Raw genomic sequence first — 27,226 nt, 5'->3', positions numbered from 1 at the left:
TTCTTGCTGTTATTGTTGTTGTTTTTGCTGAGGAAGATGAGCCCTGAGCTAACTAACATCTGTGCCAGTCTTCTGCTGTTGTATATGTGGGTTGCCACCACAGCAAGGCTGGCCAGTGGTGGAGATCCAAACCTGCGAACCCAGGGAGCCAAAGCGGAGCACACCAAACTTAACCACTATGCCACAGTGTTGGCCCTAAAGTACACTGTTTTCTGACATCCTGAGAAAATATAGAATTACATTTTCACATTCTATATTTAGGTTTTGATGAATTCTTAAAATTAATAACTTTTTATGCTTTTCTTATACTTATATGTGATTATTATTTATTTACGTGATTTATACTACTCATTCCTTATTCCTTTTTCAACGCAATTCATTCTTGTAGTACATTCATTCTCAAAGTCGTCAAGGCACATATACTGGCACGGGTGGGTCTCTCATTTTCTCTGGTCTGTCTAAGTTAGATCCGTTTTCTAAGGCTCAGTTCATTTTCCATGTTTTATGTGAAGGCATCTATGAGCACAGCAGCTCACCGTAACCTCTTCCACCTCAGACATCCTGCATGACTAGACATTTTTTCATTAGAAGTAATTAATTTGATTTTCCTACCACCTTTCCTTTAGGTTTTTAATGTATATAGAACTTTGTAATTAGATATCCAAGAAACAAGGGATGTATTTCATAAATTCTTTTCTTTCTTTATACGCTTAAGTTTCTATTTTGCAAATACTAAACAGTAAACAAACCTTAATCGATCTATTTTGTTTACTGAACTGGTGCCTTTTTTTTAATATGCTAAAGTAAATAATCAACTAAATGATTTGTGGACTAGTGAAAGTTGGCCACTCTGCATGTAAGCATGGTATTTGTGTCTCAAGATATGCTACTCTCACAGTGATGGAATCAGTGCTTGGACTCATCTCACAGCAGGTTAGGTCATTGATTAAATGTTCTGGTGGCACAAGCAAGGACATGGTCTTACACATATAGCCCTTTTGAAATTTGAAGTGTCAGACAAATACCAAAAGTTGTGTGTAAAGTGCTAAAGAAGAACTCTTTCCAAATGGGTCAAGAAGACATCCTGACTTGCTCAAATTTTCTCTTAAATGCAGGATTGCTACTCAGGTAGATAAATAATTATAAATAAGAGTCAAGTAGAAAGGCGTGATCATGCAGATGGACTTTTCTCCTCCAAAACCTACCTATATACTTATTTCAATATATTCATTGAGATTGGATTAAGTGCAAGGGGGTTTCAATTTAGTTGAGATTATTAGGCAAACGTACTTCTGAAAGTTTAATTCCAATAAAGACTCCATATTGATCAAGTGCCAAAAGATGTAATTGATAATTATAATGAATATGATGATGATGATAGACAAGATATACCAAAAGAAAACGAGAAATCAGTATGGATTGGAAGGCTCTGGTTATTTTATTGTTAATAATGTGGCCTGAGAAGCTCCTCTTTGCTTCCAGCTCCACATTTCTAGGTAAACAAAAATTAGTTGAAACAAGCTTTGCCAGAGGGTAAGTAGAAGGTTTTCTATACACTGTCATCTATAATAATGACTTTGGAATATGCTTCATGACAAAATGTAGATAATTTTGTCTGTCATATAGTTGCATCATGGATTAACAACAGGAAATACATCATTTGTGACTATCAGTAGTGCTCTATCACTATTAAAGGATAATTTATGCAATTAAATTTTGAGTTTCCTCCAACTCACTTTTTGATTTAAGACCACTGATTATTTTAAAATAAAAACAAGCAATAAGCAAGCAAATACCCAGTGATAGTACCACTCCCAACAACTGCAACAGGCATCTTCCCCACAAATACTAGTCTAAGTCTGACTGTCTTAAAAAATAATAAGAGGAAAAGATTTCTTAGAAAGAATCTGGGAAATTTGTGGATGATGACAATGCATTTTACAGTAATTATCATGTATTAAAACTTTAAGTATCACTTTTGCAAGTGAATATTTTAGAATAACACATCATTATGTTGAGGAAATAAATTGTTAATTGAAAGTTACTTTTCAAGCAGGAAGAAAATATATTATTTAATCAATTGATATATTTTAGTAAATATTTGAAGTTACAGTGCAGCAAAAAAATATGGTAAATAGTAGTGCCATCTATTGATAAAACTGAAAACTACAGTTTCTTCTCATGGAAAACTGAGACTTTTACATTAATAGGATATATTTCCCAAATTAATGATTTCTTATTTTTATGATTATTTTAAATTATTATTCTGTCACGTTAAATACTGGAACTGTGTTGAAAAATATGTGTGCGTGCATATGTGTATATGTATGCATATGTATGTGTGTATATACATATATGCACACATATATGTGATTAATAATGTGATATTTCTGATAATAAGTATTGGTTATTGGTTTAAGTTTAGTTATGCTGACTGTCACTTATTTGAATAATAATAAATTTAATCACCAAAGGAAATTAACTTTATTATTAAATACTTATTTTCTGCTAAAAAATTTAAGTAGTAAATACCTATATGTTGAACAAAGAATCACTCTCTCTCTTTTTTATTCATTCTATTTTAATATGCAGAAAATACTTTAACATGTAAAAATTTGCACATTTACCTTTTAGCACCCTCCGGTAACTATTTTAACGTTCCTTTTTCTTTCTAATTTTGGTTTGATTATATATAATAAGGGGTTATAATTTTCAAAATTATTAGATTGGCTATTCTCAATAATTCTAAATTATACTTTTAATTTTTCCAGATTTACTACAGTACACTTGGCTAGAACAATCTATGTGCTGTCTGGCCAAATTGTCAGGGTGAGATTTTATAGTTTAGGAAAGTTTGATTTTTAAAAATCTACATTAATAAGGGACAAGACTACAGAGAAGAAAGGAGCAGAAGGCAGTGGTAATATCCATTGACCTCTAGGGCTTGATCAGATTATATGTTGCAGGTGATGTTTGCCGGAGCATTTAACAGGTGCAATGGAAGGAGCAATGTAATTGACAAGAGCAGAAACAATAAAAACAAGCGTAGTCTTAATAGGGAGGAATTAAAATGGAGACTGAGGTGAAATCAGGGCCAACTTTGGCATGTTGTGGTGGTGTACTATTAGAGCATGAAGCTGATATTAAGCTCTCATTCATTTATTTACTCACTCTTATATAATTTATCTATTCTATAACAGTAGGTTGAAATCTATTATACACTATGTGGGATGCTGATGACCCAAAAGTGAACAAATGATAGTTATATTCTTTAAAGAGCTTTCTCTCATTCTTGATGCCAGTCCAGCCTCCTATATGTTGAATACTAGCTGCCCTTTCCTCAAAAGCTTTTCTACCCATGCTCAGATATCATAATAAATAGAGAAATCCATGGTGAGCAAAATAAGAATGGAACCACAAAGCTGCAAGAATCAAGATGGTGTGATACTGGCATAGGATACGTATATAGATCAATGGAACAGAATTGAGAAAATTGGAGAAAGGAAAATGGATGTAAAGTGGGGAAGAGCAAGGAAAAATACAAACCTGTGAGTGTGTCCATGACTCTGGCCTGGTAGTGATGTCAGTTCTCACTGCCTCCAACTTTGACAAGGGGAATGTCCCGAGATTCTGGCTCCTCTTCATACAAAACCAAATGGACACCATGCCCAGGGATTGGCAAAGCTGGAGGGAAGGTGGGGTAGTTGCAGGCCCAGCTGCTGCCCCATACGAGCAACAGGAGCCCCAGATAGGCTGCCAAACGTGTGAGCTGCAAGATCCTGTAGTGACCCTCCCCCAACATTCAAAAGTGGCTTTCGCTTTACTTCTGCCTACCAAACCTTGGACAAAATTTAAATTAAGATAACTCTTATGGTCCACCCTAACTAGAAACACATAAGAGCAGAAATTCTTGGATATGTAGTTCAGCCTAGCTAAGTTGAGACATTATAAAGGCTCTATTATTGTTACTTTTTTACTTTTTCTTCACACAAATCATAACATATTACGTCCACTGTTCTCGCTTTCTGTTTTTTGCTTTGTATTTTTTGTTATAATTCTCATATCATAAAATTCACCCTTTTAAAGTGTACGATTTAGGGTTTTTTTGAAATGTTCCCAGAGTCATGCAATCATTAACACTACCTAGTACCAGAACATTTTCACCACTCAGGAAGTAACCCTGTACTAAACAGCAGTCACTTGGTATTCAACCCTCCAGCCCCTGGCAATTGCTAATCTACTTTCTGTTTCTATGGATTTGCTTATTCTCACGTTTTACATGTATCTTCTATCTTGACTGTCTGTCCTGTGGACTTCAAGCCCCAGAATCAGAAAGGAAGACAACAGCCTAACAGAGGCTGTTTACTCAGCTTATACCATTGAATTGTGTAAGGTAAAATTCCTGTAGCAAATCCAGATAGATAGATAGATAGATAGATAGATAGATAGATAGATAGATAGGTAGTAGTCAGATATAGATAGATAAAATCTACATATAACAATATAATGTATATAGTTATATATATCTCTATATATGTAGATGGCTATACATATGTAGAATGATAGATAATGTATAATTATATATCTGTCAGAATGCATGAGAAACTGGTAACATATGTTAGTTGCTTCCAGAGAGATGGGAACTAGATAACTAGAGGATAGTGATGCGAAGGAGAAAAAGGGGTTAAATTTGAGAGAAATTGAGGAATAAATATGTTGTGGTAAACAATTATATTGTAGAATGGCTGGGAGGGTTGCTAATAAGTTAGAGGGACAAGTCACAAATGACTCCCAGTTTTCAAATTTGGTTAGATGTATGGTGGTAACATTATTTGCAAATAAACTTATGGGAAGCATGCCATTTTTGAGTAGAAAATGGCATTAGCTTGAGAGATAACCTCCACTAGTTGTTGATAACAGCAGCCACTACTAGAAGTGTAGAAAAAAACAAATCCTCCTGCCTATCAGGGCACATATCAACAGAGAGAAATGTCAAGGGAAGTATTAGGAAACCAGTGAGGATGCAGAGTACAGGGGACCAGGAACAAAGGATTGCCTGAGAAAGTTAGAATAGCATTTTGATGCTTCCAATGGGACGATTAATTCCCTTTGAGCTACTCAGGGTGGACTCTTCTCCACTAGAGAAATAAATCCTGTTTTATTGAATATGAATCAATAATATTTTTGTTAAACTTCTTATATTGAGATAATTGTAGATTCCTATGCAGTTTTAAGAAATAACAAAAAATGATCCTTTTATCCCCTTCTCCATTTTGTCCTATTATTAACATCTTGCAAAGCCATAGTACAACATAAGAACCAGGATATTAAAATTGATACAGTCAAGATACAGCACAGTTCTAATGACAGAAGGATCCCTAATGTTGCCCTTTTGTAGCCACACCCACTTTTCTCCTGTCCCCACCCCGTCATTAACCCTCAGCAACTGCTAAGCTCTTTTCTATTTCTGTAATTTGTTATTTCAAGACTGTTATACAAATGGAATAATACAGTATATATCTTCTTGGGATTGGCTTTTTTCCTCCACTTAGCACAATTATCTGGAGATTCATCTATGTCATGTGTATCAATAGTTTATTTCTTCTTATTGCTGAATAATATTCCATTACATGGATATACCAAAGTTTGTTTAACCATTTGTCTGTTGAGAACATCTAGGCTGATTCTGGTTGTTGTCTATTACAAATAAAGCTGCAAAAAATATTCACGTGGAGGTTTTTTTTTTTTAAGATTGGCACCTGAGCTAACAACTGTTGCCAATCTTCTTTTTTTTTTCTCCCCAAATCCCCCTGGTACATAGTTGTATATTTTAGTTGTGGGTCCCTCTAGTTGTGGTATGTAGGATGCCACCTAAACATGGCCTGATGAGTGGTGCCATGTCAGCGCCCAGGATCCCAACCCTGGGCCACCTAAGCGGAGCATGTGAACCTGACCACTTGGCCATGGGGCCAGCCCCAACGTGGAGGTTTTTATGTGAACACAAATTTTCATTTCTCTGGGATAAATACTCAGGTGTTTAGTTGCTAAGTGGTGTTGTAGTTGCATGTTTAGTTTTTTTTGGAAACTGACAAGAGAGCCTGTACCACTGTACATTATCACTAGCAATGTATGAGTCATTCAGTTTCCTTTCATCCTAGCCAGAATTTGGCATTATCACTATTTTTATTTTAGCCATTTTGATAGGTATGCAGTGATATGTTATTGTCATATTAATTTGCATTTACCTAATGGCTAATGAAGCCAAACATCTTTTCATGTGATTATTTGCCATCTGTGTATTGTTTTCAGTAAAATATCCTCTCTTGTCTTTTGACCATTTTCTAATTAGATTGCCTTTTATTTTCCTGGGAAAGATTCACTCTGAGTTAACATCTGTTGCCAATCTTTCTCTCTCTCCTTTTTTTTTCTCCCCAAAGTGCCAATCTGTAGTTGTATATTCTAGGTATAAGTCCTTCTAGTTGTGCTATGCGAGCTATCACCACAGCATGGCTACTAATGGACAAATGGTCTGGTTTCCTGCCTGGGAACTGAATCTGGGTTGCCAGACGTTAAGCACTAGGCCACCAGAACTGCCTCTACTCATTTTTTACTGTTGAGTTTTGATAGTTCTTTAAATATTCCAGATACCAGTCTTTTGTTGGATGTCTAGTATATAAATATTTTCTCCCACTCTTAGCTTGTTGTTTAATCCATTTCACAAGGTCTGTTCTAGAGCAAAAGTTTTAATTTTGGTGAAGTCTATTTATCAATTTTTCCTTTTGTGAATGGTGCTTTTGGTGTCAAGTCTAAGAATTCTTTGCTGAGTCCTAGATACTGAAGAATTTTTCCTATTTACTTTCCTAAAACTTTCATAGTTTTACATTCTACAGTTAAGGTTACAATCCATTTTTAGTTAATGTTTGTATAAGGTGTGAGATGTAAGTCAATAATAATTCATGACAGAAGGATAATTTATTAACACTAATAAAGGAGAAATAACAGCCTCCAGCTGTGAGTATGACCTTACAAGTAGCAGGTGATGGGAGGGATGACACAAGTCTGTGTAATTACAAATGGGACCACCTCTCCTATAGTTGCATATTTGCCTCTGCTTTGGACAACATGCATATGTCTAAATCCCTAAGTAGACCAGGAAAATAAAAGGATTTCCTGCTCCATCATATGATGGATTCAGAGTTTTCACTGGTCCTGTTTCATTTTGTCCAGGTTTAGAAGTGGATGTGGGGAGCAAAAAGTAGTAAGGATGTAAAGAAATTCTAAGACTCTATTTCAGAGACAGATGGTTATTTTTTTGAGTTGTAAGTAGCTGTTATTTAATTCTTGATGATAACTTGAAAAATAAGGTTTTCATATGACAGTTAAAACATGGGAATTTCACAATAGCAGAATTTAAGAGGAAGGAATGCAAAGGAAATTTATCAGTGCAATAGAAGTAAGGAAAGGTCAGAACAAAAGAGGAAACAGCACCAATGTCAAATACATTATAAGTATAAACTAATATGAAGAAATTCAAACAATTACCATATTTATCACAATTAATATGTATGGGTTGAATTTCTGCATCAAATCAAATGGTTAAGTAAAAAAATTCAGCTACGTGACATTTGCAAGAAATACCTAAAAACAAAAGATGAAAATATATTAGTAATAAAGTGATTGGTCAATACATATGTAGAAAATAAATAAAATCAATGGTAGTGTATGTATATTTGCTGAAGTTTTATTTGTGCTAAACCCATTGACTAGAATAAAGAAAAATATTTTACCATAGTAAAGAATGTATGATGAACATATGAGTTAAAACCTTTTGTGTGCCACATATATAGAATAAAATTACATCAAGCAAAAAATAAAAATCAAAGGATTTCTTGATAAAATTATAGCAATAGTGAGGATTTTAATGAATGATTAAAAAAGGAATTTGACAGATAAACTGAATAAAATATAAGCAAAAATAAAGAAGATTTTAATAGCTCAATGAGTATGTTTGAGATATATATGTTGTATTTAGATTATAGATAGATAGATGGGTGGCTGGATGGCTGTAGCGTTAGTGCTCTCCTTTTATCTTTCTTTTAAATAATATATTTGACCACAATGAGATTAACATTTTTAAAAAGAATCTTGTGAGAGTCAATGCTGAAAAGTATTCCGTAAAATTAAAATACCATTGTCAGAAATTCTACATTAGATATCAAAGGAGTCAGGCTACACCCTACAATGCTTATTTTTAAAATACTAACTAATAAAGCAGAAATTTTCTTAACATCAAAACAAGAGAGGCTATCACATATCATTTATCTCCACTGTTATTCAAATTGTTTTGGAATTTCAAAATATAAATATTACAAAACAGACAATTTTTTATATATATTCACAGATGATATTATGGCTTACCTCTGAAACCCAAGGGATAAAGATGTAAAAGTATTTTAACTAAAAGAAAATTAGGGCTCATAGATATATAACTATTTATGAATATATGCAAAAGACACATTTTCCCTTAACAGCAAAAAAAGAAAATGTTCAAGAAAAAAAGTTAGCAGGAAAATTCAGATTCTAACTTAAGAAAACTATAAAATTTTATTGAAAGACTTGAAAACTAATGTAAATAATCGTGTTCCTAGATTGGGAGATATCATATGTTAAAATAATTGTAATTATTCAAAATAAATACAGAAGATAAAACACTTACTGTACAAATAAAGAATAAAGGATCATTATACATTTCTCTAGTTGAATAAGTATTCCTACATATCAACAAGGAAAAAATAGGTAAAGGTTATAAATAGACCATTCATGGAAGGAATCGAAAGGCTAATGAGAATAGGGAAACATACTCACCCAGGTAGCAATCAATGAAATTTAATTTATTTAAAATGAAGAAGCATTTGCCAAATTAGGAGGATTAGTAACATCTATTACAGATGAATTTGTGTATATTGACCCTTTCATAAATTTGTTAGTTTAGGGAGAAGGGATTCCTACAAAATGTTAGTGTAGTAATTTAGCATCCAATTTTAAATGCATACATTTTTAATGCAGCAAGTCTTCTTTCATTCAGCTAATCTAAAAAATGAAAGCTACAGTATGTAAACACAAGGATGATTTTTGTGCCCAATTATATAATATATTATATGATATATAATATATAATAATAAAACTGTCTCCTGAATCATCGATATTAAAATTGAATAAATTATCATACCCTCATACTGTGAAATATTATTAATCTATTAAAAATAGTGAGCTAATTTATGTATATTACCCTAAAATATATCTAAGATATCTAAAATGAAGAAAAAATCCAAAGTAATATACAAAGACTAAGTCCATACTTAAGAAACAAACGTGTGCATATATGTTGTATAAGGACAGAGATAAAACTTAAAGTACATTGAAAGGTTAAAACTCATCATTTCAAAAATCTGGTGAAGGGGCTGGCCTTCTGGTTGGGTTCCCATGCTCTGCTTCTGGCAGGGGGTTGTGGTTCAGATCCCAGGCACGGGCCTGGTACCACTCATTGGGCCATGTTGTGGTGGCATCTCACATCAAATGGAGGAAGATTGGCACAGATGTTAGCTCAGCGACAATATTCCTCAAGCAAAAAGAGGAAGGTTGGTAACAGATGTTAGCTCAGGGCCAATCTTCCTCACCAAAAAAAAAAAAGTAAAAATCTGCTGAGGGAGAAAATTAATATTCTATATGCTTCTCTATATTGTGTTTTTAATAATAAATATGACTACATTAAGAAATCAATAATATAGAAGAAATTAAAAGTAAATAAAATATATCCAATGTGAATCAGTAATTTATATTTTTATGCATTTGTTAATGATTTTCTACATACATGATCTTTTTTTTATTTCAAAAATTCTTTGAGGTAATTATTATTAATGTGCTAATTTTATGATTGAAGAAACCACGACTCAGAAAGCTTAGGAAGTTTCCAAGTACATGTGGCTGTATGTGTTGAACATGGATCTCAGGCTCTGATTGGTGTGGTTTCATGTGGTCCAAGGATTTGGTTAAAGAAGGAATAGATTTTGATCACGCTTCTATAAGATAAAAAAAGTAGATCTTGACTAGTGGGGGAAAAAACCTGTGAAACTGTCCATTAAGTTAAGGGATATTCTTAAAATTATCAAATGCGCTAATTCTAAAGTAGCATTTAATTCTCCTCAGAGTAGAGTCAGCAAGTTTATATGTGTGCCATGCAATATTTTTACTGAAATAAAAACCTAAAAATGCTAGTCAACTTAATGATGAAAATTTAAATAATAAATTGTTTTAATGAGAAGTAGTCATGGGGCCGACGTGGTGGCATAGCGGTTAAGTTCTCACACTCCACTTTGGCAGCCCAGGGTTCACCAGTTCAGATCCCGGGTGGGGACCAAAGCACCGCTTATCAAGCCATACTGTGGCAGGTGTCCCACATATAAAATAGAGGAAGATGGGCACAGATGTCAGCTCAGGGCCAATCTTCCTCAGAAAAAAGAGGAGGATTAGCAGTGGATGTTAGCTCAAGGCTAATCTTCCTCAGGAAAAAAAAAGAAGTTGTCATATATTTTCTCTTTGTTTAGTAAGTATTACTCTTAGTATGATTCTTACATAATTTTTTAAGGCTACAGTTTCATTTGTACTTTTGTAACAAGGATTAGCCAGCCCTAGTGGTCTAGTGGTTAAGATTCGGTGCTTTCACTGCCACAGCCTGGGTTTGTTTTCTAATCAAGGAACAGCCACACTAGTCTGTCGGTTATCATACTGTAGTGGCTGTTGTAGCTGTGATGCTGAAAGCTATGCCAGGGCCATTTCAAATGTCAGCATGGTCTCCTATGGTGGACAAGTTTCAGCAGAGCTTCCAGAACAAGACAGACTAGGAAGAAGGACCTGACCAGCCACTTCCAAGAATTTGGCCATGAAAACCCTATGAGGAGCAGCAGAGCATTGTCTGATGCAGCATCAGAAAATGAGAAGATGGCATAAGACCATGCAGTGTTCCACGCTGCTGTGCACAGGGTCACTGGGACTAACAACAAAACTTAAGGATTGTTTTTGACGGTTATTCTTGAGTAAAGTATAGGTAAAATAATGTTTGCTCAAAACAAAGTTTACTGCTACTTTATTCAACTGCTTTTTCAAATTAAGTATCCTCACATATTTAGTAAATTAATACTAACGCTTGGTGTCACATGACTCTCTCCAACTACAGGTAGATTGCATTTACAATTCCTATTAAGAGGCGCATTCTGAAATTAGGATATTATATTTATATTCCTCAATTTGTTAGCAAATGTAAAATTTGTTCTAAGATAGGTAGGTTCTTAAGAAATTACTTCACATTGATAAAACTGGATTTCAACACATGATAAAATATATATATATATATCTCTTATACAGAATTATAGACTAGCTAAGTGTGGATAGCTATAGATGAACTTAATTGTCTAAACTGGTAGGGTTTTTTTTTTTTCTTTTTACATAAATTAGTTTGCAATCAAAAAATCCCTGAACAAAATTATTTTAATTTGTAATTTTCATCATCTGCTCTATTGAAAAGATTTTCACCAACATCTGTACCAACAACATTATCATGAATCTATTTCTTTCTATTTGCGAGGCATTTTATATTTTAAAGTGTTGTCACATATTATTTCATCATAATGTTCACTTTGCAAATGAAGAAGCAGATACTGACAGAGGTGGAATAAGTCTCCCAAAATTACATAGCTGGTCAATTCCAGGTTGTGATCTAAGATCCGCTTCTTGAGTAATCCTGTCTAATGTGAGGTGTTTTATGTTTTGTAGTCTTACATGTTCTTAAAGTTCTTCCACTTCCTACCTAAAGGATGGAAGCAGAGAAGGCTAGCTAGAGTAACAGCTGTAGGAAAAGTTATGAACAAAATCTTTCAAAATCATATATTTTGTTGCCACGCATATTAATATTATATTGAGTGGCATATGTTTTCCTTATCTTTTTAAGTTCTAACTAATGCAATTGTTTTTCTTACTTCCAAGTCACAAAAATCACCTTTTTAGAGTACACACGCACTTACTAGTTATAACCAATGGAGTGCAAATGTGAATGAAGAAGAGTTTAGAAGATACACTTGACCTGTTTAGAATTTCTTTAGAGGTAGCTTTGAAGAAATCTATTCATATGTTGTATTTAGATAGTTTGTATTTACACCTTGAACATTAAGCAAGTTTTCAAAATGTGTATCTTGCTTCCACTTTCCTTTCTCTAGTCCTGGCAGATATTGCTGATCGATTATAGTTTTCTTTCCTATTGAATCCACACATGGGCTTAGGCTGCTTCCAGTTCATATCTCCAAGAAGTCCATTTCTACTAATCAATTGCTACTGACTAGTGAAATTAAATATATTTGCCATTTTTCTTGTTAAGCCCCGTCTTACGTATAATGGGCAAAAAACATTTCCAAAAAGCAAGTTGTGGGTGTAAGACACCTCGGGTTTTCCGGCTGACTTGCTGACTTGTGTCTAGCAGTGGGCTGAGAACTTGCTATACATTGTTTCCTTTAATCCATTTAATCCCAGGCAGGGTTTCAAATTTTATAAATGGGGAAATTGAGACTCAGAGAAATTGGATATTTTATCTCTCAGAGCATAGCAGTAAGTGTTAGCGATAGATTCAAATTTTCAGGTTGGGTAGGGTTACTATAATATATTCATGGCACGATTCCTGCCTCAAATAATTTGAGATCTTCTGACGAATTATTTAATTTAAGTATACATTAAATCAAAGTAAATAAAGTTCTAAGAAAAAACCCAACATCCACCATGCGCCAAGCATTAAATTTATACTGTTTTTCATTAATTCTTGATTTTATTTTTCATACATTTAGAAAAACATCACCCTACGTATTATTACCTTGAATGTTATTGTTATGTTTCCTGTTTCAGAGAGGATTTCTGAAAATGGTGGCTTTTGAGACTTAGAAATCAGGGATTAAAAGGGGTTAGTAGAATAAATCTAAGTTAAACTAGGATGAACTACTGTCCTTTTCAAAATAGTTTAGAAAGTTGTGATTTGTTGCAATACTGTAGGATAACTAGGAAGATCTAATAAAAAATCACAAAAGTTTATGACCATAAGTATGTTGCTGTTAATTTATATTTTGCCTCCATCATTTGTCGCATCCTCTACACTTTTATGAAGCTGCAATAATGGGATCAGAGAGTTTTGTAATATTGACAAGAGGCAGTGTGAAAGTCATGAATATAAAAAGACTGCTTTGGGACAAAGTTAAAGAGAAATTGATGGCTTTAATAATGTCAGAGACAAAAGGCATTGGACAAGCTCAGTAGCATTTAAAATATTTATTAAACCTAGTCTGTAATTTTTCATAGCAAAGTTGCTTTAATGACAAAGGAAGTCGTAATACAAACAGAACAATCCAGATGCTGCTGTGAGTCAGCACTACTTCAGAGACATTTATATTCTTCCCCTCAAGCTTTCTTAGAACCTTCTCTAACCGTTGCAGCTGTGTGAATAATTTGTGGAGGAGCAGGGATAGAATCCTTCAAAAGAATAGAAGACGATGGCATCAAGAAAAGGAAAAAATACCTAGTGTTTAGTTGTTTACATACCACTGACCTGACGATTCACCTTAAATTTATTTTTGTTTCCACGTAGAGTGAAGTCACTGTGTTGGGTCAGTGCTCTCTGCCACCTGACTAAAATCAGGCCCCCAAAGTACCCAGGTTATGTTGTTTTCATACTTTGTGGCAATAGTGCAGCGACTTCTAAAGAAAGCTCACAGGATGAAAGTTGCAGGATGAAAAAGAAGGAGGGCTCACTATTATAGAGATCTATTTTCTTCCATTAGATCCTTTCTAATATTAGATTGAAGGATTATTAGATTAAATAGATTCTATTAGAGCCTTCCTAATGTTGAGAAAAGCACTGATTTATTCTAATACAATGAAGTTATTATGGACCTTTGAGAAGTATATTCATTGACTTTTACCCAGTTTTATATCTATTATTATTATTAAATATTTTATGGTTTTGAGCTGATAAATTGATTCCATGTAGACTTCAAAGTTTCCAGAAAGAAAGTCTAAGAAAATATAATTATACTTTATTTTCTTTAGCTTATCTACCTTTTGGATATCTAAATTTAATATACTTTAGTAGCAGAACCCCTTTCCATTTCTAGCTTCTATAAGTAGTTAAAAAGTATTAGCGTGGGGGCTGACCCCACGGCCAAATGGTTAAGTTCGCATGCTCTGGTTTGGTGGCCCAGGGTTTCACTGGTTCGGATCCTGGGTGTGGACATGGCACTGGGTCAGCAGGTCATGTTGAGGCTATGTCGTACATAGCACAACCAGAACAACCTACAACTAAAATATACAACTGTGTACTGGGGGGCTTAGGGAGAAGAAGAAAAAAAAACATCGTCAACAGATGTTAGCTCAGGTGCCAATCTTAAAAAAAAAGAAAAGAATTAGCTTTTTATATATATTCTTAGACCAACTAGTCTTCCAAATATAATTATTTGCGTTTTATGACCTAAGAACTCTTAGATAAATTAAATGCAATTTTATTACTTTAGTTTAATTTAGTCACATGGTGATATCCTTTACTTTAATTGGGCGTTAGAAAGAAGAAGTTCAATTTCCTTGAGAAGTTACATCTATTTGAGATGAATTACTAATACTTCTCTAAAATACTATCAATGCATTGATAATTCATTTGAGCTTTACATTTTAGAGTACAATTTTTCAGGGATCCCTAATATATCTTATATACTTCTGCTAAAAGCCTAACTCAGAATTTATATTTAGGTTCCAAGTAGTCAAATTCCAGTAGATAATTCTTTGGGACATTTACCTTTATGATCAGTACTAAATAAGACAATTTAGGCTAAGAACGCATTTTTTTCTAGTGTTCCATTTGGCTAATTTCAAAACTTGAACACAATAATATATAAAAGTCAGTCAACATCTTAATATATAAAAGAGAGCATGTGAGTGATGGGGAGAGAGTCGCCTAGCACAATGGACTGCACTCAGAAGTTGCTCAATAAATATTTGTAAATTGTTATCTTAAAACTCAAAATAAACAGATCAGATTTTATACTTCAATTTTATTCATGAGTAAAATTCATATCTTTACATCCTCTTGTATCCCTTCCATTTTAAGGGAGAGAAACTGATTTGGTTATGTTTCATAGAATATAATTGAATAATATGTAATCTTAACTGTTTAACATTTGTATGTATATATACATACAATATTATATTATTTAATGTTGATATTACTTGGCTTTATTTCAAAATATTGTATCAAAGCCAACTAGTTTAAATGGCTTCCTGAGTTATTTTAGTGAGGCATTGAATAGCACTGGGGAATTTTCAGTGTATAGACTTACTTGTAAATATCATCTTTTGCTTAAAATGTTAGGAGACTTATTTAAAGATTTTCATGATAGTGAACACAAACTGGACTCTACATCCAATGTGAAAACCCTTTTGTGGTCTTCATCATTTTCTTTTTTCATGCACTGCCATTAGAAAGGGAAGAGAGGTTCATAGAGTGCACTTCTTAACTAAAAATGACTGTAACAAAAGGCTTGAAATGTTCTCTGGAGGATTATTGACTTTTTAATTCAGCTGCCATCAATCCTCATTTATATTTCATAATATGTATCCCAGGAAACATAACCTACTCTTAAATGTGTAGTTTGTCACTGAGGTTAAATAGTTGTTATGCCAATCACTTATCCTTCAATTCTACCTGAGTTTAGAGATATTTTGCAGACCATCACTTGATACCAATATACTAAATGCAAAGCATAGTAAATGAGAGTGTTGTTTTTTTCCAAAACATATATTATCTATTTGGGTATAAAAGTTCAATGTAACAAAAATTATTGTTCATTGTTGTTCTGTCAGTTTGTGTACAAATGATAAAGTAGAAACTGCTAAGAATGCAGGGGGAAATTGAACATCTCATTTGAAAGTTGTCCTTTGGGGAGTAACAGTGAGAGTATAGGTGACCCATATAAGTTTTTTTCTTTTTTTGAGGAAGATTGTCCCTGAGCTAACATCCACCACCAATCTTCCTCTTTTTGCCGAGGAAGATTGGCCCTGACCTGACATCTGTGCCCATCTGTCTCCATTTTATATGTGAGATGCCTGCCACAGCCTGGTTTGATAAGCGGTGCTGGGTCTTTGCCCGGGATCTGAACCGGCGAACCCTGGGCAGCCAAAGCAGAGCAAGCAAACTTAACCGGTATGCTTTCAGGCGGGCCCCTCATATGGTATTTATATTTTCTAATATGAATGATGTAGAGTCTATTGTTAGCATTGACTTCATTGATGTGCATCCTTTGGGGCTAATTTTGAAATATATTTTGTTGTCTCAAATTTTTGCTATTCTGAAGAGTGTTGCAAGAAACATTGATCTTTCCTTTGGCTCTAAGTTCTGTGGCAAGATACACTTTCTTTTGTTAAATATTTATTGATCATAGTTGTCCATTTTGGCTCTCAATATAAGTCTTTTTAAAAAGCTCATCTCCTAATCATCAAGCTGTTAAGAGATTAGAGATTAGGTCTGAGTATTTGAAAGAGTCTCTTTACTCTGGATCCTACAATGATGTAGTTTAGCTGGAAGCATATTAATATATCTCTCCAAAGATTTATTTGAATTTCCAATATAGTAAAATGTACAAAAACTACTCTGTTCTAGATATAGCAAAAGAGCCTAAACATATACTCTATGTCACCAGGAAAGCAAGTGCAGAAGTATTATGAGAACTATTTTTGAAAATGTATTTGACATTTCAAAATAAGCCATTTAAGTAGTTATCAAGAGAAAAAACTCAGATCTTGCTTTTGCTCCCCATCATTGTTGTGGATGTTTGTGTGTGTTGTGTTTGTTTTGAATTGTATTTAGGAGAGAGGGGAAGGGTGTTGCAGAATTCTGGTGCTCAGAGCTTTGGAAGTCTATTATTTTTCTGTTCCTGAGACTATTAAAGGCAATACACAAGGTCAAGTCCAAGCTGCGAGCTCAAAGGATTATTTGCCCTTTCTGAGGACTCCTCCCCCTGAGCCACTTTCTCTTTGTGTTATAATTGATATGAGTCTGGTTTAAGATCTCTAGAGTATAGCCAAAAGGGGAACTAAAGGGCCAGTATAGTGATAGACATATCTGTAGCCTGACCTGGTGGCTTCAACCGTTCCTTTGGTTTGCGTTGCTTTTGCAATTTCAATAAATCTGGAAGGCCAACATTTATTCGTTAGTCACTCATATAGTCAATTCGTATATACAATGGCTCCTCCAGTCCCCTAGAAAGAAGAGTGGTGAAATTAATTCTGGGCTGGATTTGAGGGCCTAAAAAGAGTCTCACATTGGTTACTGACCTTGCATCTTTGACATGCATTCTGATGAGTGAAAACAAAAGTTAGGTAGTTCAGAGTACTACATGCATTATTAAGCAAAGAGCAAGATGGTACAGGTGAACAAAACTTTTCTGTTTATTATCTTTTGCTAAGATAGCTTCTGCAGAAATTTCTTCGACTCAGAACTAGAGTGTTTTTCCGTATTTACCAAGTTGTAGTTAGCAAATGCTAAAGTGTGAGTGTGAATAAGAGATACGTGTGATAAACCTGTAACACACATCCTGTGGACCACTTGTGGAACACCTGTCCATGCTCTATAGTTCCCTAGTCATTCAGCTATGTGTGGGGATGGAATAACTGAATAAGGCAAAACCTCTTCTATAAAGGAGCTTATTTTATATATATATATATATACACATATATATACATACACATATATATGCATAATAAATTATCCTACAATTTAGGAGCTTAAAACAACAAACATTTATTATCTTCTGAAAAAATAGGAAAATAGAGATATGAGATAAATAGAGAAATGAAATAAAAAATTTGAAAACAGCTTAGATTAGGTGGTCCTGGTATGAGGTCTTTTCTGAGGTTGTTGACGAGAGCTGCACTCATCTGAAAGCTTGATTGGAGCTGGAGAATTTACTTCCAAGATGGCTCATGCACATGCCTATTTGTACTTTGCTGGTTGTTGGCATGGAGCCTCTCTCTCGCTTGAATCGTGAAAATCTCCATAAGGCTCTTTGAGTATCTTTATGCTGTGGCAGCTGACTTCCCCAAGGGCACGTGATCCAAAAGAGAGCAAAGGCGATGCTGCAATACTTTTTATGACCTAATATTGGATATCTTGCACCATCACTTTGCCATATTCTATTCGTTAACAGAGGGTCATTAAGTCCAGGGCATATGTAAGATGAGGAAAGTTCCTCATCTTATCCATCTTAGAACTGATTGTTTGTACCCTTTTAAAGACAGAAGCGTCAATGGATTTGTACAGATATTTTAACACTACCAAGGAAATGCACCCCTTCTTTTCTATTCTCTAGAAGAATTTGTGTAAGATTGGTGTTATTTCTTATTTAGTTTTGGAAAATTCTACAGTTTTCTTTCAATAAAGGTTTTTAATAATGTATTAAATTTCTTTCAATGTTATTGACTTTTTAGATTTTGTACTACTTTTGTATAGAATCTCCTAGAAGTTGGTGTTTCTAGAAATATGTTGATTTTAAATTCATGTATTGGCATGAAGTTGATTATAATTTCTTTTTAGTTTCCAGCATTTCTGTAAGAATTTATCTGTGAGTCTGACTTTTGTTACTTTGTGTGTCATTTTGTTTCCTTGGGTTGCTTCGTATGCTTTTTCTCTTTTACTTTGATATTCTACAGTTTCACTATAATGTGTATAGATGACCAGGATTTTAAGTTCCATTTAGAAAGATGATTGATTAGAATTAATAAGAGTCACATATCTAGTAATATTGGAAGCAGAAAGTTCTCCAGTGATCCAGATCTCACTTTTAGTTTATCTCTTCAGTTATGTCTAATACGTGTTTAAGCCATCTCATTTTTAATGTCAACGATTACATATGTACATATTTATATTTGAGAATAAATTTGAGATAATTTTTCTTTTTACCACTAATTAATTCAGTGTGTGTTTTCTTAAAAGAAAGTGATTTGGGGGATGGCCAGGTAGTGCAGTGGTTAAGTTCACATGTTCCACTTCGGGGGCGTGAGATTTGCAGGTTCGGATCCCGGGTGTGGGCACGGCACCGCTTGGCAAGCCATGCTGTGGGAGGCATCCCATATGTAATGTAGAGGAAGTTGGGTACAGATGTTAGCTCAGGGCCAGTCTTCCTCAGAAAAATGAGGAGGACTGGCAGCAGATGTTAGCTCAAGGCTAATCTTCCTCAAAAAAAAAGAAGTGACTTTATCCAATCAAAATACAATTATCAAATCAGGAAATTTAACATTGATGGAATATCCTTATCTAGTCCACAGTCCATATTCGTATTTTGACAGTCTTCCCAATAATACCTTTATAGCTAATTCTTTCTGGTCCAGCATCCGCTACTGAATTTTACATTGCATTTAGTTAATATTCTTTTTTTTCCCCCTGCTTTTTCTCCCCAAATCCCCCCAGGATATAGTTGTATGTTTTAGTTGTGGGTCCTTCTAGTTGTGGCATGTGGGATGCCGCCTTGGCATGGCCTGGAGCAGTGCCATGTCCGTGCCCAGGATCCAAACCTGAGAAACCCTGGGCTGCCGAAGCAAAGCACGGGAACTTAACCACTCTGCCATGGGGCCGGCCCACATTTAGTTAATTTTCTTATTTAGTACCTTTTAATCCAAAATCTTTCTTCAGCCTTTCTTTGTTTTTCTTTTCTTTTTTCATAAAGGTAAAATTCACATAATGTTGAACCATTTTAAAGTGTACAGTTCTTTGATTTATAGTCCATTCAAAAACTTTTGACATCTTTTCATGTGCTTATTGTCCATTGAATGCCTTCTTTGGAGAAATGTCCTTAGCTTACATTTTAATTAAATTGTTTGCCATTTTTTAACCTTTTTCTTCTTGAGAACATTTAAGTTCTTTTCTCTTAGCAAATTTCAATCATACACCACAGTGTTATCAATTATAGTCACCATGTTATACATTAGATTCTCAGGCCTCATCCATTTTATAACTGACAGTTTGTACCCTTTGTCTGTTTTTTAATTGAGTTTCTGGTTTTTGTTTGCATATAAGTGATTCCATACAGTATTTGTTTTTTTCTGTCTGGCTTATTTCACTTAGCATAATACTCTCAGGTTCATTCATGTTGTTGCAAATGACAGGATTTCCTTCTTTTTTCCATTGTGCATATTCACTACCCTTTCTTGATCCATTCATTCACTGATGAATACTTAGGTTGTTTTCATTCCTTGACTATTGTGAATAATGCTGCTATGAACATGAGAGTACAGATATTTCCTTGAGATAATGATTTCATTTCCTTCGGCTATAAACCCAGGAGCAGATTTGCTGCATCATAAGGTAGTTCTACTCTTTTTTTTGGCCATGAGAAACCTGACTCATCAAATTTGGAACGTGCTTTTAATACCCATCAGAGTGTCTTTCCTCTTGACTATTAGGGACCTAGATCAGCCAGGTTGATTAGGAGCAGCATGAAATATAAAAAGCTTTGGCTCAGGTTTCAAAGCCCCCTGGATTTTAGTCTCAGCTCTGGACTCTAACAGGCCGTGTGACCTGAGGAAGCCATTAAATCTCTCTGTGACTCGTCTTTAAGTCAACATTACCACGAGGGTTTCAGGACAAACATTCTATGGTGTCTATGAATATATTTTTATTTTCTCTCTTAAAATACTGTTGCTGATGGTATTGCTTTCTATCACCAGAAAAACTGACATATGTCACAGAGTCAAAAAAGGAGATGTCAATCAAATCTAATTTTTACTGATGAAAATATTCAGGCTAAAGTTCAAAAGGAATCTGTATCAGTTAATGCTTACTTAAGTACAAAGGCTGAATTTATTGAGGTGGAAGTAGTTCAACTTTTCATTTCTTGAGGAGCTTCCATACTATTTTCTGTTGTGGCTATACCAGTTTACATGCCCACCAACAATGTGCAAGGATTCCCTATTCTCCCATACTTGCCAGCATTTGTTATCTCTTGTGTTTTTGATAATAAACATTCTAACAGTTGTGAAATGATATCTCACTGTGATTTTGATTTTCATTTCCCTGATGTATCAGTGATGTCATGTACCTATTGACTATTGTTTGTCTTCTTTGGCAAAATATCTATTTAAGTCCTTTGCCCATTTTTTAATTGTGGTTATTAATTTTTTCTATTAAGTTGTACGTGTTCCTTGCTTTGGATCTTGATTTTGGATATTAACTCCTTACTGGATGTGAGGTTTACCAACATTTCTTCCATTCTGTAGGTTGCCTTTTTGTTTTGTTGATGGTTTCCTTTGCTGTGCAGAAGATGGTTTCCTTTGCCTTTTAGTTGCTGAGTTATAACAGTTCATTATATATTCTGGATGCTAGTCTCTTAATGGATATAATTTGCAATTCACTTTCCTACTCTTGTCAGTTGTTTTTATACTTTTTTGATTGTGTCTTTTGATGAATCAGAAACTTAAATTTTGATGACATCCACTTTATCCAGTTTTCTTTCTTGCTTGTGTTTTGGAGTCATATCCAAGAAACCATGGTCAAATACAGGTCAAGAAGATTTGCTCCGAGGGTTTCTTTTAAGTTTTATTGTTTTAGCTCCTACAGTTAGGTCTTTGATTCATGATGAGTTAATTTTTATATATGGTGTGAGGTAGAGGTCCAAGTTCACTGTCTCACATGAGGATATCCAGTTATTGTAGTATCAATGCTTGAAAAGACTATTTCTTGGCATCCTTGTTGAAAACCAGTTGATCAGAGATGTATGGGTTTATTTCTGAACTTTCAACTCTATTCCATAGATTTATATTTTTATCCTTGTATCAGTGTGACATTTTATTGATTACTGCAGTTTTGTGGTATGTTAGTAAATCAGAAATATGAGACTTCCATTTTTGTTCTTCTTTTTCAAGATTGTTTTAGCTATTTGAGGCTCCTTCTAGTTCCACATGAATCTGAGGATTAGCTCTTCTATTTCAGCAAAAAATTCAGTTGGAATTTTGATAGAGATTACAGCGTATCTACACATCAATTTTGGAGTATTGTCATTTTACCATAATTCTTACCAATTCTTACTATCTTACAAATTAATTCTTTCAATCCATGAACATTTGATGTCTTTCTATTTATTTAGGTTTTCTTTAAATTCTTTCAACATGTTTTGTAGGGTTCAGTGTAAAAGTCTTGGTGAAATTTATTCCTAAATATTTTATTTTGTGGGTACTTCTGTAAATGGAATTGTCATCCTAATTTCTTAACATGCTATAGTAAGCAAAAGCTTTCTCTTTTCTCCCAGTCATGCATTCATTTATTTATTTATATAACAGAATTCATAGAGTATTATTTAGTTCTTTATACTCCGTTATAATTGCTAATTATTTTAATGCTAAATTGTTCTATATTTGGTAAATGAGAGTCCCTTTAAACTGGTTTCTGATTTTTTTGATATGTTTCCATTATTCTGCAAGGACTCCTTTAATTACTGAAACAAGATATACGAGGCTTAGCTTGCATTTTCCATGGCACAGTTTCAGGCTAGCCTTTATCCAAGGAACACTGGTACATTTTAGTAGATAATTATAATTGTAAATTAAGCTCTATAGAAATAGATAACATCATTAAAATATATAATGTGCAATTTCCAATATTGTAATTTTTTGTTTATTTTGGAAAATCAAACGTTGGATATGGATCACTAATTCACTTTCCTGTCCATTTCTTTTTTTAGTTCCTCCAGTAATCCGAGTGTATCCAGAGAGTCAGGCTCGAGAACCTGGGGTAACTGCAAGTCTTAGGTGCCATGCAGAGGGCATACCAAACCCTGAGCTTGGCTGGCTAAAGAACGGAATTGATATCACACCAAAGCTGTCCAAACAACTTACGCTTCAAGGTGCTTTTTACTTGCATTTTTTTCTCTTAAATGACCATGTAGAAATTTTATACTAAAATTTATAACACATTTTATGTTACTTGGGGAAAAAAATAAAATGAGTCTTGGCGGTAACAGAATGTCATAAATATGAAAAAAATATGATTGTACCTAAGACATTATATTTGAAATAGATTTCTTTAATATTTTTAATGTGTTAAATAATGGTCCTGTCATAATGATTAATTATGTCATTATTTTGGTGATAAGTAAAATATTAAATTATATATCTTTTAAATAATTGTCCTCTGAATTATAGCAGATGTGCTGAACAGAATAATTGGATCTCTTCATAGAATACATTTCTGAAGTGACTGTTTAAATGTTTAAATCATACGTTAAAATATTCACTATAGACAGTTTCAATAATATAGAAATTCTTTAGCCAATGTTTTGCAGCATAATTTGCAAGTGAAGAGAGAAAACAATCAAAACATTACTAAATATGTTACGCATTTACATTGTTTTAAAGTTATGGCATTCTAATATATAAAACTTTCTACATGTTTTAATGTTCTAATGTGTAGATATAATGAATCAATTATCATACAGTTATGATAATCACAAATATGCATCAAGTGAAAAATAAAAACAATCTTTATAATGCCAAATAATCTAATTAATGCAAAAGTAGTTGCACATATGCTGATTATACCAGTGGGTAAAAAAATATACAAATATTATTTCTGTTGACAAGAGTAGCACGACAAGTCATTTTACTAGAGTATCTGTTGCATAGCAATATATTCCTTGTTCCATGCTTTTAAATTCCTTCAATTCATAATGCTAGAAATGAATATATTTTCTTTTTTATTGTTATTTCTATAAGCACAGGGTTCTCTTATTATTCCTCTTTAACCGTGGATTTTATCAGATACATTTTTCAATAAATCTTTTTCAAACATATTTATTTTTCCAAGTCAAAAATGACATATGAAAACATTTTTGATCTTTAAAATCTGAATCTTAGAAATCTCTATATTAATATAAGTATACCCAACAAATTTATGTCTACTGATTATGTGTTGGTGTCTATAATTTAAGAAGAGAAGAGGATTGACCAGATGAATGGAAATTCATGTGAAGAAAGTTCTAATTAGCTTCTGATTTTGTCATCTCTTGCCCATTTACTGCCCAGCAGTAAACCATATTATATCTTTGCTTCCGGGAATAAACAGAAAAGCAAATTTGGGAAAATGGTTACACTCCAAACTCAACATTGAAAAAATGGGGTCCCTTGTAAAATAGGTATTGTTATTTTTAAAAACAAAAGAAAATAGGTAAAGTTTGAGAGAATATGACACATAATAAAAGGTGAGTAGGAAGCACAACCTAAGAGATAAATCTGGGTGCATAGGAGTGTGAACTCCCATGTGGCTTTGCATATGATTACATATTACCAAATATTGTAGTTTTTTAATTATTGACTTATTAATCAGTTGCTTATTTAGCGTTTCTATGTGAGGTCCAAGTCTAGGCACTAACTAAATAACTATGGCAATGGATCAAATAATATGTTAATGAGAGTAAGTAAAATCCTAGAAATGCAGAAATATTTTATTGGTAAGCAAATCAAAAAAAATAAGACAAGGAGACTAAGAATCAGCAAAGAAGCAGGGTATAAGGTGACACTACCGAAGAGAAGGAAAGAAGCCAAAGATGGGAGAGAGCTCAGCAAGGTCAGATGCACAGAGAGGTCAAAGAGGGGCATTCAAATGTGTTCATGGGTTAGGTGATTAGTTTGTCCTTGCGACATTTAGAAAAGTAATATAAGTAGCAATCAGTCTTCAGTGGGTTTAGAAATGAAGAGGAGGTAAGAAGTATAAAAACCTCCTTCCAAATTTTGAAAAGAGGAAAAAAGAAAAGCTAGTAGATGCTGGTGGAAAGAGTTAGGACTAATGAGGATGTTTCTTTCTTCTTGGACAATTTACTGGTTTTAAGGAATATTGGGGAAGAGAAAGATGTGTAGATAATGGAGGGAAGAAAGGATGAACAAAGAGTTGTAAAAGTCAACAAGAAAAGAGGAGAGATTTGCCTTGGAAAGAACCAGAGAAAATTTCCTCTGATAAGTAAATAAAGGTGAAGCTGTAGACGGAAAAAAGAAGTTTTGGGTTTGCTTTGTTTTGTCCTAGCCTTTACTGAGATATAATTGACATATAACATTGTATAAGTTTAAGGTGTGCAACATGGTAGTTTGATACATGTGTGTATTGCCAAATGATTTGGGCCTACTTTCTAATCACTTCTATGAACTTCGTGATTTAAAAAACAGCATCACTTGCTTAGAGTGAGAGGTTAGTATTATCACGAAAATCATCAAACGAAGAGTAAAGATTGGAAATAAAAGTGGAGTAGGATATGAAAGGCTCCTAGCTGTGAAGGTCAAGTAAAATGAATATCAAGTAGCATTGAACATCTTGCAAATTGAAAACTGTGAATTTGTAAATTTGCTTGTGCAATAGTCTCATTATTTACTCAGAAATCTAGACACAGGGACACCAGGTGGAGAGATATGTCAGCTTGTTCTAGTTCTGGAGGTTAGTAAGGCAGATGTGTCAGGATGATAAACAGAGGAGGGAACTGGTAGTTCTGGCAATAGAATAGAAAACATCTAGAAATGCCAAATTATGGACGGAAGGAGGGAAAGACAGTGGGGCATATAGGTTATGAGAATATATAAGACTAATAAGAAGACAGAATTTGAAGAAGGAATAAATTGACTCAATGTTTCAAAAAAATCTAGAGGATTTAGATTGTTAAGCTTGCAAGTCTTGAAAGAAAAGTACAGGTATATTCTTTGGAGAGGACCGTATTCCACATAAAACAAAAAACTGATGCAGGCTTAAATATTTTGTTCACTCCCTGTCTTTCAGAGCAGGGGTCTGCAAACTAAAGCCCACAGATCAAATCCGGAAAGCTGCCTGTTTTTGTAAATAAAGCAACTTTTTTGCTTGTTTTTTGTATTTAGAACACAACCATACTCATTTTTAAAAATATTGTCTGAGGCTGCTTTCATGCTGCTGTGGCAGAGGTTTGTAGTTGCCGCAGAGAGAGCATGGCCCACAAAGCCTAAAATATTTATTATCTGGCCTTTTACAGGACAAAAGCAAAACAAAACATTGTCAACCTCTGTTTTGGAGTAGGGATTCTCAGCAAGGGATGGGTGGAATGGAGATGTGCGGTAACATTTATAAACTGAGAAAAGATGTCCAAGAGATTTAAGTGATTGTCCCTCTTCAAAGACTCACTGCCTCTCCATATCCCATTCACATCCCTTGAGAGCCATGGGATCAGAGAGATGGCATTCAAGCTCTCTTCCCAATTAGATTCTACTTTCTTTCTCCAAACAGCCACACCAATTATTTTTGTCACCATAAGTCATCTTCCTTTCTACTGCACATGGTACATATTGTTCTTGTGAAGGGATAATGTGGAGCACACGCATAAACACTCAAATACAGACACATACAGAAAGAAAGAAAAGAAAGTAAGAGAAGAGAAAAAAAGAAACAACTGAACACAGCAAACACTGAACTTTAGCCTTTACCCTTTGAACTGGGTGATTTGCATAAGATCATTCTATGAGTCTCAGATTCTTCATCTGATAATTGCTCATTATTTGGGATGATTAAAGAATAATATATGTGAAAGCACTTCGTATATTGCTAACATATAGTAAATGGTTAATTAAACTCTGGTTTCCACATTGGGAAATTCAACTCATTATTTAGGAATTAGCTTAAAATATTATTTTACCAAGACTTAAACATTGGATTAAACATTCCCTTAAACTTTTGGTTATACATTAACTATATCAATTTCCATATTATAATATTGTTTGCTGTAAGTTTGTTTCTGAGAAAAGACTGAAAGCTTACACACAAGTCACGTGTTATTATCTTAATGTCTTCCTTACCTAATTATATCAGATATATAATATGGACTCAATAATATACTTGATAAGTGGAGGTCATATTATATTTGTATGAGGTAGCTCAGTTAATTTCTTTATTAAAATGTCTTTTCATATGCATTCTTCTGTCAATGAACCACAGTGGTATTATTTAAAACTGTTGTAAAAGCTTGGGACACAGTGGATTCTGAAGACTAAAAATAAATGTTTAAGTAAAATTATAGTTATCAATATAAAATACTTATGCAATGTAAGAAACAGGAAATGAATATAAAATATAAAGTGTGTGCATTTGTTACAGTGT

At 33.8% G+C, this 27,226-nt stretch overlaps 1 protein-coding gene across 1 annotated transcript in view; it reads left to right on the top strand.

Annotated features, from left to right (window-relative positions):
• FSTL5 (follistatin like 5) overlaps positions 1 to 27,226 on the top strand; it is a 710,646-nt gene that overhangs the window by 547,639 nt on the left and 135,781 nt on the right. Inside the window, exon 9 of the mRNA XM_046657076.1 lies at positions 22,809 to 22,970. Within this exon, the coding sequence (XP_046513032.1) occupies positions 22,809 to 22,970 (162 nt within the window). The remainder of the gene's footprint in view (positions 1 to 22,808; positions 22,971 to 27,226) is intronic.

The sequence above is a fragment of the Equus quagga genome, chromosome 3 (genome assembly GCF_021613505.1).
Source record: "Equus quagga isolate Etosha38 chromosome 3, UCLA_HA_Equagga_1.0, whole genome shotgun sequence".
Taxonomy (NCBI): Eukaryota; Metazoa; Chordata; class Mammalia; order Perissodactyla; family Equidae; genus Equus; species Equus quagga.
Note: the sequence above shows the minus strand (reverse complement) of the source record. Positions and strands in the feature narration are given on the sequence as shown.